This window comes from Wolffia australiana, chromosome 11 (assembly GCF_029677425.1).
Source record: "Wolffia australiana isolate 7733 chromosome 11, ASM2967742v1".
Taxonomy (NCBI): domain Eukaryota; kingdom Viridiplantae; phylum Streptophyta; class Magnoliopsida; order Alismatales; family Araceae; genus Wolffia; species Wolffia australiana.
In genome coordinates, this window is record NC_135845.1 from 12,040,325 (window position 1) to 12,056,801 (window position 16,477).

General features: G+C 42.5%; 1 protein-coding gene across 1 annotated transcript; it reads right to left on the reverse strand.

Annotated features, from left to right (window-relative positions):
- Window positions 1–3,039: 3,039 nt before the first annotated feature.
- Window positions 3,040–6,818, reverse strand: LOC144709462 (scopoletin glucosyltransferase-like). Its single transcript, XM_078583018.1, has one exon. The coding sequence runs from the start codon at window positions 6,510–6,512 to the stop codon at window positions 5,139–5,141; it is 1,374 nt and encodes a 457-aa protein (XP_078439144.1). The 5' UTR covers window positions 6,513–6,818; the 3' UTR covers window positions 3,040–5,138.
- Window positions 6,819–16,477: the final 9,659 nt, after the last annotated feature.

The window sequence follows — 16,477 nt, forward strand, 5'->3', positions numbered from 1 at the left end:
TTTCTTGAAAACAATGGCCTATATATAGGCCTTGGAGGAAAGAGAAAATGACGAGAAAATAAAGACGTGCACCGTGTCACGCCAAAGGGCAGTTGTGGATCTGCCTGGCGTCGTGTCATGACGCGCGTAGGGACATGCGTGGGTGGAGACGTGCTTGTTGACGGTTGTGGCGTGTTGACTTCAGTTGACTCTGGTTGACCGTGGTCCATAGCGGGCGTGTTGACTCCAATTGATCGTGGTGACGCATTCGATGCTGAAGTGTTGGCGTCCTCGCCATCACCTTATCTCTGAATTAATAAAATTTTGATATAGATGTTTTCATGTTGAAATACTTAAATTTAGTCCTTATCTTGAGTACTATTTTGAGTAGCCATTAATACCAAGTGTTGTTGAGGAGAATACATTATTCAGAAATTTACTGTTATTGCTAGATCTTTGTGATCACTCAGGTTAAGGCTTTGGGGGCCATAAGAAGAAAGCTTTGGGGGCTATGTTGAAGTAGATTAAGCAACGTCATTTCATGGAAGCGTTTGAGGGTTGAGGATGACAAAGCTTCATCGACTTCTTTTTTTTTCTTGGTATCCTTGTTCAGTCATATTTCCAAGTGATTTGCTTGGGGGGCATTCACACAAACTTGGTTAGTGCACATCATCACGTCGGGACGGATACCCCTGAACAGCATTAAGGATTAGCCTAAGCTGTTTACAAAAAATAACTGTCTCCTATTTCCCCTACCTCATTTCTTAAGTAGAAAAATCCTAGGCTAATTAAAATAAAAATATAATATAAATAGATAACCTAATTCACCCCTGTCTTAGGTTATTCCTTGGCCACCTAAACTAACAGAATTGCCCATTGAGTTTCTTCTTCATTTAAAATTATTAAAGTTACAGAAAAATATTTCTAATAATCCTTACATTATGCTCTTTGTGAAATATAAAATTGAAAAAAACATACCCTTAAAAATTAATGATGTGACTTGTTCAGCATGCTTGCATCAGTTGATTTGATCATTTATTTTAAATCCATTTTTTGTCATTTTCACTTAATTAGATAACAATATTTTTTATCCAATTTGGCCTGGTTTTAATGAATCAAATATATTAAAGGAGTCAAGCCTAGATCTCTCTGGATTCAACCGCACTCAATTGTATTTATACATTTGAGTGAATCAGAGTTATAGTTTTTATTAATGAATTTTTAAAAAAATGGCATCATGATTTTTTCCCATCAATATTGATTGCTATAGAAAAGATATTGAATACAGTTATATGTCTCGATATCGGCATTCGTCTTCACCTCATGAGTTGGATGATGATAATGGAAAGTCAAATATCATTTTTTTATATCTGACATATTGTCACACGGTCAAATTCCAAGCAGGAATCAATGCTCAAATCTGGCGCGTGCTAGCCTTAGTGCTTGGAGCAGAACACTGAGCAGCCTTGGTCTGTTGCAACGGAAGTCTTTGCAATAGCTTAAGTACCCATAGAACGGGATAGAGGAGAGGGTGGGGATGCAACCCCATCATGGAATAGGATCATTGCATTAATATCGTAAAGAGGTAACATTGCGGTCATAGACGTTACATGGGGAAGACGAGAGATGATACCGAAGTAAGGAGATGAGGCATTGTGCGCCTTGGTAGTGTTGATGATGTAACATGATGTGTGCTGGGATCGGACAGCTCGTGATACAACACAGGACATATGGTAAATGAATGGATGAATGTAATGATGTGATGAGATTGAGAAAATTCAATGTTAGATAAGCGATAACTGCTAATTTAGAATATCGTTTGACTAAAGTTCCAGGAGTGAGCCGTCATGACCAGACTCCCAAGAACCCAAATGAATTAACTAGACGTCTATGGATGGGGGACAACAAAGTGCCCCATGATGTCCTCGTCCTCCTCTGCTAATATACCAAGCTGCTATCTCAAGAAAATCCTACCTCTCAACGAAGGTGGCTAATCCTATAATTCGTCACTAAAATCTGGCACATGAGCAAAATAGGGGAAGACGACACTAGAACAAGTAATGATACTGATAAGGTGAGGGAAACGGTAGAACCTGATAGGGTCGTAGACCAGAAGTCTGTGCGAGGATGATCAAGACGTCGTAGAAGACATAGATGGACGTTGTTAGAGTGTCGTCACCATTGGACCGGTCACACTAAGGCGTGATGCGCAAGAGATGCAAGCAACCTCGACTAGCAGGGCTGATGAGCACCACGCGTGGCTATGCACGGCATGTTGGGAGATGGGTACGGTCAGGCACGGGAGTGGTTGCAGGGGGCTGTCGAAGAGCGAGCGGCAGCCCAGGCGCAAGGGCACGCTGACGTGGCGGTGCGCAAGCATGGTGGTGCGTGGGTGCACGGACACTAAGCGTGCAAGCGAGGGCTCGGCCGAGAAGATACTAAAGGGGGGGGTGAGTTCTTGGCGTCGAGAGAAATCAAGAAGACCATGGTGCAATGATCTTGAATGTGTTCCAAGAAGCTCCAAGAAGTGGTTTCTTGTGAAGGTTGTCAACCAAGAAAAGGGTTCTTGGTGGCCCGGACAGAGAGGAGATCATTCAGTTCAGCGCCGTGGGAAGGGCGAGCAGTGAAGGTGGTCGGGGCGTGCCTCTTGCAGGCCGTGCATTCTTTGGAGAGGGCAATTTCTTGAATCTTCTCCAAGAAGATCCAAGAAGTGGTTTCTAGGGAGGGTGTCAACCCAGAAAAGGGTCCGTGGCGGCCGAGGTGGAGAGGCAATCGTCTGGTTTGGCATTGTGGCAAGGGCGAGCAGTGAAGGTGGCCGGGGTGTGCATATTGCAGGGTGTGCATTCCTAGAGAGGGCAACTTCTGGAATATGCTCGAAGAAGGATCCAAGAAGCTCCAAGAATTGGTTATGTTGTTCAAGAAAGGATGATTGTGGCAATGCCATTCTTCCACGGACATGTGCTTTGACATGGTGAATCTGGCGTTGTCGCGTCGTGCGGCATCCTGGAATTCTACCCTAGAAAATAGTAAAGGTAACTCCCAAAGGGAAGAGGCGGGAGCCCAGATGAGAAAATCTCTTTCAACTTCAAATGAACTCCAAGGCTTCCGTTGGCATACTGTCCCTTTATATAGGGGAGGGAGGATGCCCAATGGGGCCGAACAAGGGGAAACAATCTCGTGATGAGAGATTTCCCCTATAAGGCACATCAAAGAAAATAACGAAAATAACAACAGACGAGGCCCAAACACAATGGCCCATCTGATCGTTCAGAAATCAAAATACAAGAAAATACAAGAAAATAAATCAACGCTCATGACCGTTGCTAGGCCGAGTACTTGAAGTGGGGTCGCACGCGTCAACTCAGGCTGCATAGTGAGATTGTTAGCGTCCTGTGGTTCGGCTAGTAAGATGATCCCTCATCAGTTGCTCTTGCGCCTTGAGGCCCGCCGCTTCACGCACGTGCCTGCTGGCCCCATCGCTACACTCGTGCCCCTGAGCCGGGCATCGCGCGCCCGTGGGCATGGCGTTCGACCATCTTTTCCCCATCCCAGCATGGATGCTCCATGCGCTACCAGCACCCGCGCTGACACCTATCGCACACAGTCCACCCGGACGCCACCGTGCTTGGCACCTCAAACTAGGCGTAATGTAACCAGCCCTTCCCGTAGGGTGCCAAGCGCCCCGCCCCGCACCCTCTCGCTGCTCTCTGTGCGCCAATGCCTTAGTCTCCTGAAGTAATGTCTTCTGCCCCGCACACACGATGTGCACGACGCGCGCACACAACCGCACATCTTACCCGCACGGCTCGGCCTGTAGCACCGCAGCATTGCTGCCCAGCGGGCACATCCCACATGCGCGCGTGCAGTGCTTGGCACTGCACGCGCTGTCGGTGGCCCATGCACTCAGCACGCGCCGGCCTCCCCTGATCTGCCGCGCTTGAGCGCCGAGGGGCACGCGCACCATAAGGGCGATGGTCTAAAAAATCAAGGTCAGGCATCACCACCCGCTTTGCGTGTTGTATTCTCACACATAAGGACAGTCTCAAAATCGTGAGTCCAGCACACGGACATGTCCCCATAGTTAACACGCAGGCCTCTGTGCAGGAATGCCACATACTTTGGGGCCTTACACATATAAATAGAAATTTAATTTAAATAACATGTAGTAGGAAATACATACATGGGTAATAAAGCTATAGGAGTTGTATTCATTCTCTATGACAGTGGAATTAATAATTTTTAATGGATTTTATTGATATGGAATTTTTTTTCTAGATGATGTTTTAGGAGACAATAACTAGTCTGGCCCAGCCCAAAATTGGCCTCAGTTCTGCGAACACCCTACATGTATAGTATGACTTGGTCAACATTATTTATTGCCTGATGCATAGAATTCATTCCATTTTATTTTGTTTTTATTATGAATTTATACTATTTTCTACTTTATTCTTTTATAATGGAACAATGGGTTATATTTTTAAACCCATATCCAAATATTGATTTTGATAGCGGACGTCCGCCTATGGGATTTGATATCCGGTACTACATCCGCCACATCCCCATCCCCATGACATCTGTACCGATATCCAGTATCAGATGGATATTCAATATTGACGCAATATCCGATATCCAGTATCTGAAGTCTTTTTCTATTTCATCGGAGTATAGGGTACCGGACGGAATATCGGATGGATGAAAAACTACTCGTCGGCTTCCTATTACCCAAGCTGTATGGAAAGAGGTATGTTAATTCTTTCATCCTTCCGAATCAGTACAGGCATTCCTTTATGTTGTAAAAGCTCTCTCTCTCCCTCTCTCTCTCTCCCTCTCTCTCTCTCTCTCTCTCTCTCTCTCTCTCTCTCTCTCTCTCTCTCTCTCTCTCTCCCTCTCTCTCTCTCTCTCTCTCTCTCCCTCTCTCTCTCTCTCTCCCTCTCTCTCTCCCTCCGTATCTCTCTCTCCCTCTCTCTCTCTCCCCCTCTCTCTCTCTCTATTTGTTTATATCTTTCTCTTTCTCATCCTCTGTGTTTCTCTAGCTCTCTCAGTCTGTATTTCTCTCTCTCTCTATCGCTCTCTCTCTCTCTCTCTATCGCTCTCGCTCTCTCTCTCTCTCTCTCTCTCGCTCTCGCTCTCTCTCTCTCTCTCTCTCTCTCTCTTTTTGTTTACATATGGAAGACAGCGGATTGTCGTGATGAGATCGCTCGTACTAACCGCCCCAAATCTTTGCGCGAAGATCCTCCCTCCTCAACAGCCCGCCTCGCAGCCTCTCGGAGCCCCCTCGTTCGTCGCCGCCTCTCCTCCGCTTCTTCCCCTAGCCCCATAAGCCTCCCCACCGCCGCAGCTATCTCTTCCGCCTTCACCAGTTCCCGCTCTTCCTCCCTCAGCGTATACTTAGTCACCCCGACTTGCAATCCAATCTTGAGAACGTCCACGAGCAGCCTCTCGTTGAAGAACTGGTCTGCAAACATCGGCCAAGTTACCACAGGCACACCGGCGGCGATACTCTCCAAGCTAGAGTTCCAGCCACAGTGAGTCAAAAACCCTCCCACTGCTCGATGATTGAGGATAACCAGCTGCGGAGCCCACCCACGTACAATCACGCCTTTCCCAGACTTAACTTCTTTCTCGGCCACTTCATAATCTTCCCTTACGACCCACACGAAGGGATGACCTGAGCTCTCCAGCCCAATGGCTATCTCCCTTAGCTGGGCGTTTGTGAACCGGCTCAAGCTCCCGAAGCAGACGTACAAGACTGAACCCGCGGGCTTGGAGTCCAGCCATGATGTGATCTTATCCTCGCCGCCCCTCTCGCCGCCGCGAAGAAAAACCGGCCCAACATGAAACGCAGTTCGGCCAATTATCTCTGTGTAGTGATCCGCGTACTCGGGCTCGAGCTCGTAGAAGCTGTTCACTACCGTGCCGAAGCTCCTCCTCTCTGCCTCCTTCATTCTCTCAAGTAACTCGACGAAGTCAGGCCTCGCCTTGGTCGGATCGAAGATTTGGCTTCTCTCGAGCTCTATCTTGTGAGGGATCCCCGGCACGACGAAGCGATCTCCGTTTATCTCGGATATGGAGTTATGGAGGAGCTTGTCCTTTAGGCAGAGGGAAAAGAAGTTAATCCCATGGAAGACGAGCCTGAGAGCCCCGTTCTCTTCGGCGACATCTGCCGTCCAGGGATAGAACATGTCCGTGATCATGGCGGCGGGGCGGCGGAGCTTCACCATTTGTTCGAATGAAGGGCGAAGGTCGGCGGTGGAGATGAGGAAGTCGAGATGCTCGTTCTCCGAGGTGAGCTGGGACATGTGGTCGCGGCGTTCAGCCACGGGATAGGGCCAGTCAATGACGAGGATTTCAATGGGGGGAGAGAAAAGATGGGTTGTTTTTTGCACTTCCGCCGCGTTTCCGGGGGTGACGATGATGGAGACCCTCGCATCTTGGTTCGCTAAGAGCTTGGCTATGTCCACCGCCGGCAGCAGGTGCCCTGCTGCCATGAGAGGGAAGACGAAGACCCGCAGCTCTTGTTGCCCAGTTTCCATCTCTCTCTCTCTCTCTCTCTCTCTCTCTCTCTCTCTCTCTCTCTCTCTCTCTCTCTCTCTCTCTCTCTCTCTCTCTCTCTCTCTCTCTCTCTCTCTCTCTCTCTCTCTCTCTCTCTCTCTCTCTCTCTCGCCCTCTACTCTATCTATACATCTCTCCCCCACTATCTCGCAAAAAATTATCACCTGCTCTGCCTCTTGGTTACAATGTACAGAGGCTTGGGCTTTATACGGTGGTAGAGGCAAGAGGGCCGTAGGATCAGTGCTGACGCATGAAGTTCCTTGTGGGGGGAGTTAATGCCGGTGTTAGCGAGTCGAGGGTTATCCCCACATACAGGTAACAAAGAGACGTGCATCGCCTGGTTTGCGACACTTGGTTGCGGGCCGGAGTTGGCCAAAGGCTTGTAAACTATTCGGCAAGGAATCTCTCTCTTATCTTTGGTCTTTTTCAGAGTCCTGCCAAGGCCGGTAATCGCGGTTTGTCACTGGTGACGTTCGAGAGAGAATCCTTCTAGAACAAATATGAAAACCGACTACTAGTCTCTCTACAGGATAGTATGATTTGTAAGGAATAGCTTAACTAATTAAATAAATTCATAAGATTCCAAAATATGATTTGCCTCAATATAAAGTTTACAGGGTCTTAGTATTATTTTTATTTCCTATTGTCAAAGCTCAAATGGCAAAAAAAATGCATTTTCATTTGGGATAATACTATGAAAGAGCCCCAGCTTTCAGTTTTGTAAAGATTGTAGCCCGAACTTTCAACTTTGTAAAAAAAAATAGCCCTGACGAATGAGACGTTGCCATTTGGCGTCGATTTTTTTCCCCACCCTCGGTCAAAGGGTGACGCGGCGGCCACCGTGGCGCCCAGGTGGACTCCACGGTGGCATCCGCGTCACCGCGTGACCGCGGACGACGCCGTGGAGTCCGTCCGCCCTCGCCGCCGCCCGTCTCCTTCTCCCGCCGCCGCGCGTTTCCGGTCGCCGCCGACGCCGCCCGCCGGCGTTCGCCGTCGACGCCGCCCGTCTGCCGTCGTCGACGCCGCCGTCCGCCGCGCGTTCTCGTTGATCTGAGTAAGACATGAAACGTTTCCTCTTACGAACAAGATCTGAGCAAGACATTCTCGTCTTCTCTTCTCTATTCTTTTGCTCTATTCTATTCTCTCTTCTTACGAGCTTTTTTCCTCTTTTATTCTCGGCTTCTTTTCTCTTACGCGCTTCTCTTGACTTCTCTTTAATTCTCGTCTTCTCTTCTCTTACGAACTTCACTTCTCTTCTCTTTTACTCTTGTCTTCTCCTTCTCCTTCTCCTTCTCCTTCTCCTTCTCCTTCTTCTTCTTCTTCTTCTTCTTCTTCTTCTTCTTCTTCTTCTTCTTCTTCTTCTTCTTCTTCTTCTTCTTCTTCTTCTTCCAACGACAGAAAGGTGATGCGGCGTTGAGGAGAGAGAATAACGGAGCGAATAGGGGGCAGACGGGCGGCGTCGACGGCGAACGCCGGCGGGCGGCGTCGGCGGCGGCCGGATGCGGGCGGCGGCGGGAGAAGGAGACGGGCGGCGGCGTGGGCGGACGGACTCCACGGCGTCGTCCGCGGTCACGCGGTGACGCGGATACCACCGTGGAGTCCACCTGGGCGCCACGGTGGCCGCCGCGTCACCCTTTGACCGGAGGTGGGGAAAAAAAAATCGACGCCAAATGGCAACGTCTCATTCGTCGGGGCTATTTTTTTTACAAAGTTGAAAGTTCGGGCTACAATCTTTACAAAACTGAAAGTTGGGGCTCTTTCATAGTATTATCCCTTTTCATTTGACGAGATCCTTCAGTTGATGGTTGACTAGAAATTTAGATATTTTATATGAATAATATAATTTGGAGAAGCTTTCATGATACCACTGACAGGGCTGAAGATTGATGATCAAGCTAAAAGAAATGAGGCATTAGAACTTCCATGGAGTTGCGATGGCCATGAAAACTGGCACTCAGTCTGAGTCTCTGGTTCTGACTTTGGCATGGTCATATAAACCTTTATGGATCATGTACTAGGAAAAATGGGAACACTCCATTGTGTCTATGACAGGAGCTCAGTAGGATAAAACAATACAAAGTACCTTGCTACAGTCATCAACTCTATTGGCATGTGATCACCATCCTTGGTAAGACAGCCTAATAACATGTGATTCTTGTACCATAATTCCATAAAAATTTCTTCAAAAAATTTATAAAATTAAAAATACCAAGATTAATGTAATAAAACTGGATTTTATCTTAATAAATAAACTTAACCTTAACACGAAATGTATTTTTAATTTAATTTCCTTGCCTCATGTTATTTCCCCAAATTTTAAGATGGGAATGATGTCGATTATTCAAATTATTTCCCCAAAATTAAATTTAAAGAAAAATTACTTGGGTTTTGTTCAAAGAACATATGATTAAGATTAAGGGTATTTAACATAAATAAAAAAGTTGATTTTGTGCCAATCCTCATTTTCTTCACTTCTGTATTTCAAATCTATACTAAGATTGAATGAATTTTTATTTTTGTTGGAATGTGATATCCTTGTAATTAATTTCACTTAGATAATACCTAAAATCTGTGTCAAATTTATGGTCAAACTTGACTTAGGGTTTGGTCGATACTCCTCTCCGTTCTCCTACTTACTTTTTCAATCTACCAATTGCAATCATTTTGAGCTTCGACAATTTCAACTCAATAAATGAATACATGTAAATATCATTTATAGTTTAAGTCTCTAATATAATAAATATTTTATACTATTTCTCCTAGTTCTTAACAGTCCCAAATTTTAGCAATTATAACCCAGTATCCCCGTAATTCTTCTTACACTTCGGTGTCAAAAATGGCATTGATTTGATTACCCCTGGTATCATAATGTTAACAATCCAACACTCTCATTATTTCATCATAATGAGTCATGTAATCATAATTCATAAATATTCTTAAGTATAAAATATAATTTTGGATGAAGAGATAATTCTGGACTTAAGTTAACAAATTTTCCATAATTAATCTTGATTAATCTAGAATCACATAAATGAATCCATGTCACGTCTGAGAAACCTCACTCATAAAGTTGAGAAATCTGGTAACGTCCACATTGAATGCAAGTCCATATAGGTTTAAAATGGCAGTACCTTCGTACTGACTGGGAATAGAATTTAGAAAGTTCAGACATGTTCACTAGATAATCACATATCACTGATATTCATCCAAAAAACTAATATCTATGTCTTCATATTCCAAAAAACTTATTGATGTGGTTATCATTGATGTTGGATAACACTATGGTGGCTTTACTATCATCATAAAAATTCTCATACTTCATTATAAAGATCATGATTGTCAGATGAGAATAAAGTTCTGCAACCAAATGGTTTCAGAAGAAGTAGAAAAAATTTATACTCATCTTCTCTTATGTAAATTTAGTATAGATGATGAGAAACCTTATAGAGTAAGTATAGATATTGTCAAATGGCAATAATATTGTATTAAAATATGAAAACTGTTTGAGTCGATAAAGCAAAAAACTTTTAAGCCATATTATTGCTTTTAACCTTAAGCTTTTGGTGCTTTTAAAATAGTGAAGAAGTTTAGATAATGAGTCACATTATGATATTTCAATATTATTGTCTGGAGTTTTTTATTTACCTCTACATATATTCAAATAAACCCATATAATCATTTTTATTTCGCCTAGAAACCCTTGATTCAATACGCATCTCCATTAAATAAATTTATTAACAGTTTTTCATCAATTGGATGTATATCTATATTTAAATAGTTCCTTTAATGATACAAAATAGAATGACTTACAGTAACTTATGCATTGTTTTATTCAAAATTTGAGTACGAGACTAGCCTTAGATCACTCAATTGCACAATCAAGGCTAAAAAATTTTTAAAGACAAAATAAAATAATTTATTTTTCACATGACATGTCTCAGAAAATGTCGCATAAAATTTTTCCCTTTTCCATACATTATGTCATGCCCCGTGATTTATATAAATTTATGGGCCTTATTTCTAGTTGATCTCTCACTAACCTCTTGACCTTCATAAAATATGTGTTTTCCTTCAGGTTCATCTAATGGTTGTGCTTGAGAATATTTTCACGTTAGTATATTTTCTATCAGAGTGTTATCTATTTCCTCCCTTATAGTATTTAGTATGTTCCCTATAGTTCTTAAGTGTAGACATCATTACCCTATGTACAATCATGAGGAAAATTAAAATATCCTATGTATGACTCGAAGATAAAATCCTTTAAGACTAGAAAATCATCATTTCAGAAGCTATCTAGTTAGATATTATAATTACAATGGTTTGTACAGGACAATAGAATGTACAGTCTCTATAGCACAATGGGTGGTCAATTAAGTAATCACTTACTTTCAATAAGTAAAAGTTCTCTCATTCAGACTAAAACTATAATTACCAAGGTATTATAGTTCAAATATGGTCATTTAACATGCAATGATTCATCAGGATTTTTCATATCATAATTTTTGTTACTTTTTTTATAACATGATAAATGCATGTGTACTTAAATACATTTTAGATGTTTTGATATTATTAATTTAAATTTATCATAATATTATTTGAATTAACTAAATATTCATGCATTAGCTAGAAATTCTATTTTTTGCACATTATGGTTGTTTTTTACTACCTTTCTTGACTTATTTCACGTCAATAAGTTTTAGTACTGATAAGTATTTCATATTTTCATATGTGCAGAAATTTAGAGGAATGAGAAGGTACAATTCTTCAAGAGTTGGAGAATTTTTGTGAGCTTAGTAATTCTCAAAAGGGGATTGAAAGGAGCAAAGGGTATTCTGCGCCTTCGAAAGAGAAATCTGAAGGAGATGGCCAATGACCTAACCTGCCCATTGGGCTCTCAAAAGCCTTACAAAGAAATAAGTTGAAGATTACAAGGGGAAGCTCTCAACCCATGGGAAAAAATGAGACAAAAATGGCAAGAAAAGAGAATAGAAAGTGCCCAACGGGGTATTTTAGTAATTCTTCCTATGTCTAAATACTCTTTTTTTCCCTCATTTCCCCTCATGCTGTGCATCCACTAGCATGTGGTTGGCCAGCAGGATAAGGCATTTTCAGAAACCAGGTTGTTCCACCTGCTTATTGTAAGTTTGTTAAAGTTTTCATTCAATCTCATCTCTTGTTTGCATTTAAAAATGCCTGATATTAGCTAAATATAAGGATCTGACCTGATACGAAGCATAGAGGGGGTCACCAGACTTTTATTAAGATTTTAGGAACCTAGATTTACATTTTTCCCATCATTGTCTATCCATTTTCCCTTTACATCCATCATTTTCTCACTCTAAACACTTATTTTACCTACTTTCTCTCTCTATAATTGATGCTTTCTCTCTCTAGACCTTCATCCATACCCCTATTTTATTCCCTAAAAATTTCATAAAATATCTCCTCCATTTACACCTTAAAATTCTATCTCAAACTTCCTCTACACTATTTCTTCACTTTCTCTCTCTATCTCCTCATTTCGACATTTTCTCTCTCTAGATCAGTTCTTATCTATCACTGAAACCATTCCCATGTCTCTTTAGATCCTACATCATTCCCCACTTTGAATCCTAAAAAATTACATTTAAAAATCAATTTTTAGACCTTCAAAACCTGAGTTTTCCCCCTTCATAGCCGCCTCCGTGCGCTGTTGTGCGGTGTCGTGTGGCATTTGTGCGGCACGGACACTCCTCCGACCGCCGGTTTGTGCATGGGCAGCACACACAACCGCCGTGCAAAGGAGTCCCCTGTGCAGGACATAGCCAAATCGGCCAAGTCCTAACACAATTCGGCCAAGCCCAATTGGGCTGACCCAATAGGCTGCCCTACACGTGATGTAACACGATGGACACGGGATCGAACGGCTTGTGTTACACATAGGGAGGGTGAGGGAAATCATGTCATATAGTGGAAATGACTAATGTGGACGTAATGCAAGTGATGATAAGTGTAAGTTCAATGATAAGTGTAAGTGATGATAAGTGTAATCGCCGCAACAATGACATCAATGAGAAGTATAAGTTCAGCGACGACGAACACCAATGACCACTAGGCAATGGTAAGTGTGATCTGGGAATGCCACTAGGCTCTCGATTACCTGGATGATGGGTTGAGTGCTGATGGTGCGAGGACAACTATTGTTGCTCGTCCAAGCACCGTTCGAAGCGCCAACCAAGATCGTACCGATAGAAACTTATTCCCAGTGATGTATTCCTATCTATCACTAACCTAACCACGGCGGTAGAGAAACATTCGAAGGCACTGAAACAAATAAGATAACGCCGAGAGGGAGTTATGAGCGTACCAGTAGCAGCAGGCGAGATGATGTCTGTTTCGACAGCAGTGGACGGCAAACTACACATAGGCGCGATGACGGCGCAGGTAGACGTAGCAGTGTGAGTAGGCGTGCCGACGTGAATAGACATGGTGGCGGGTGTAACAATGGATGCAGCAATGGGCGTGGCAATGGTGCAGTAATAACAGGTTGTGGCAGTGTGACGGCGTGGCGGAGAAAAGGTGCGACGGCTCAACGCAGTGGCGAGGCACGGTGGAAGCTAACACGGCGGCCTAGGGAATCAGGTACAACGGCAGCAACGGCAACAACGACGGGTGTAGAGGCGACGGGCGCGGTGGCGATGAGTTTGGTGGCAGCGGCCGCGGCTAGCGTAGATCTAGATGGCCAAGCAAGCTGCGGCCCAGTTGTCGGCTAGTGGCTGCGAAGGGCCGCTACGCATCACCGCGACCGCTAGGGCTGCTGCAGTGACCGTAGCGGGCTGCGACAGCTGCAGGCTGTTGTGGTGGCCACGATTGCGGCAACCGCGGGTTGTTGCGGCGGCCGTAGCTACGACGGCGGCTGAGGGCGGCTACGATGGCTCCAACGGCTCCAGCGAACGCAAGTTGATGGGGTGGCCGTGGGCGGTTGTGGCGGCCGCTGGTTGTTGCAGTGGCTGTGGATGGCTTCGACAGCCGCAGGTGGCTTTGACAGCTGCGGCTACCGCTGCGACCACAGGTGGCTGTGGCGGCAGCTGCGGCGACGGCGGCCGCTAGTTGTCGCGGTGGTTGCGGGTGACTACTATAGCGGCTACATGCTGTTGCTGCGGCAGCGTTTGTCGCGGCAGCCCTTGGTTGTTGCGGTGGCCACTGGCTGCTCTGGCGACCGCTAGCTGCTGATGCGGCTGCTGGCTGCTGCGACTGCGGGCTGCGGCTTGCGCCCACAGTTGCGCCCACGATTGCAGTAGCGGCCGCTGCTACAGCAGGCAGCTATTGGCCAGAAGGCTGCGGTGGGTGCGCAACTGGTCGCGGCGGCAGCACGGGCGACCTAGGGGTGGCGCTCATGAATGGGAAGGTCGAGGGAGACGGCGACCGGCGCTCTGGCGAAGGTGGCAGCAGCGGCGGTTTCTGGCGAACTCTAGGGATTATTTTCTGTCTACTAACTTTGTAGTGCCATTTTCATAAATATGGGGAAAACTCAATAAAACACTAAAGATCAGGAAAAAATCCTTAAAAATCACGTTTTCTTCAATCATTTTTTTCTATTCTCTTCATATGGATGGCCCCCACCTTTTATAGGGGCAAATATGGGCCTCCCCCTTAGAAATAAAGGTGAGAAGCCCAATTAAGAGTATTTAGGGCCCCCTAATAGGAGAGAGAAACCCACTAACACGCCCACACATAGACTCACACACGTGCAAACGTAGAGGTCCATATAGCGGTCCAAACACGTGCAAAAAAACAGAAAACAGACACATATGCGGCTGATATACAAGGCCTACTAAACAAAGAAAACATAAGAAAAGATAACGTCAAACATGTGTGGCCCATTGACAAGGTTGGGTACTCTAAAGGCTGGGTCTTGCGCATGAGCCCTCGCTCGACGAACTGGTTCGACGCGGTCTTCGAAGCTCAATGGTCCTCCATCATCACGGGCCGGACCATGCTGGCTGACCCAAAAGGCCCAAACAATCACTGCCACCGTCGGCGATCGCCAGAACAGGTATTTCTGTCATTTTCTGAATTTAAAAAATATAAACCAATTGGAAAAAAATATTTTCTGCATTTAAAATTTCCATAAAAATAGGAAAAATACCTAAATTTCATTTAATCAATTTCTAGTGATTTTAACATTTAACAATACTCTAAAAAATCTCTAACTCTGGTTTTTAATATTTCTAGTGGTTTTTGGTGTAAATTAAAGTAAAAAATTCTAAAAATATTTTTCAATTTCTATTGTGAATTAAAATTAGTAAAATTAGTGTTAAATATTTTTAGTGTTTTTCCTTGTAGTTCTGTTTCAATTTATACCATATAAATTAATTCAAAATCCATAAAAATCTCAGAAATTATATCTCTCATCTTTAAACTCATTTCCTTCATTTTAAGCTTTAGAAAAATTCTGAAATTAAATTTCTGCCTCTTTGTGGATCGACCCTTTACTTTCCCTATATTCATTATAGAGTATTTAAGTGGAAATTTTTCATAAATATTTTTTTTAAGTCTGAATTAAAATAACTACATGTAAACCCTAAATTTGGACTCGTATCACTTATTTAACATAAAAACAGTTCCCAATGCTTCATCAGAAACTGTACGACTAGGTTTCTTATCCTTTTAAAAATACTAAATATTTCCTTGATAACCATATTTCTCCTTTTATCAAACCCATTCATCCTTTCTATGACATATTTACAGAGAAACATAAAACATGTCTTCATTTATATCCTTCGACAGAATGTTAGAAAACTACTAGTCCCTTCAATGAGTTCAAAGTAATGATATAAAATTAGCCCTTTTACATTTAAGTTTTGAAATGTGAAATCTTTTTGAAGATGTCATATTTATCAAATTTAATTTAGAATTATTTTTAATATGGGTTTTTATCAAAAAAGGAATGAAATTCTTTTGATGTAAGGAGCAATGGTCAAGAGATGCAACACTTGGCAGGACACTTCAGTATGAGTAAAATAACTAAATTAAACTGCATCAGCCATTTTATTTAAATGTATAATTTATTATCATTTACTTAATTAAGAATAATCACACAAGTTAGTAAAATCTAGAGATAAAAGGAAACTTTCCTGAAATAATTGTTTAACTCTACATTTGATACATGTCACAAAATTCTATAAATATATTAAACCAGAGTCATCTGTAAATATATTAATTTTATTTTAAAGGACACAATAAATAAATATATCAATCAATGAAATCATAATGTATCTAATAAACTAAAATTCTGTCTATTTGTCTTTTTTAGTTCAGAATTTCCAACAATATTTATGGTTATTTTGCATTAATTTCTGTATAGTAAATATAGCATAAGATAATAGCAGTATTACGGAGATAGGGATTTAATTTATTTTCCTACTTATATTTTAAAATAGTAGCTTTAGAAATAGATAATTGTATTTTGAAAAAAACAATCTACATGCCATTTAAAATTTATATAAATTACAGAAATATGTGATATTGGAAGTTATAATTTATCTTATGTTTTAATATATATTATAATATATTTACTGTTGAAATAAAATATAAATAATGGAGTCAATCTAGCATAGAGCTCACAAGTGATAAACCAAAATTTAGGGTTATAATATTCATTGTACTCTAGGGTAAGTCATATCACAAACTGAGGCATTCATGTCCTAATGTTTAATAATTTGCTACATCGAACACACATTATGCATTATCAATGGATAAATATTGAATGAAATGAAATAACTACTCAATTCATAAGTTGCATTATTTTATGTATCTATTGATATCAATGGACAAACCTCTTTTGATTCCCTCGAATTCAGGTGGTTATGTTATCATACTTTCTAGAGGTTATTTCAATGTGAGGACTTATGCTGATTTTGAGCACAAACTATGGAGGTAAATGGGAGAAAAAAAGAAACACATT

Excerpts from the sequence above, each read along its gene's own strand:
- LOC144709462 (XM_078583018.1), bottom strand. The coding sequence starts at position 6,512 with ATGGAAACTGGGCAACAAGAGCTGCGGGTCTTCGTCTTCCCTCTCATG.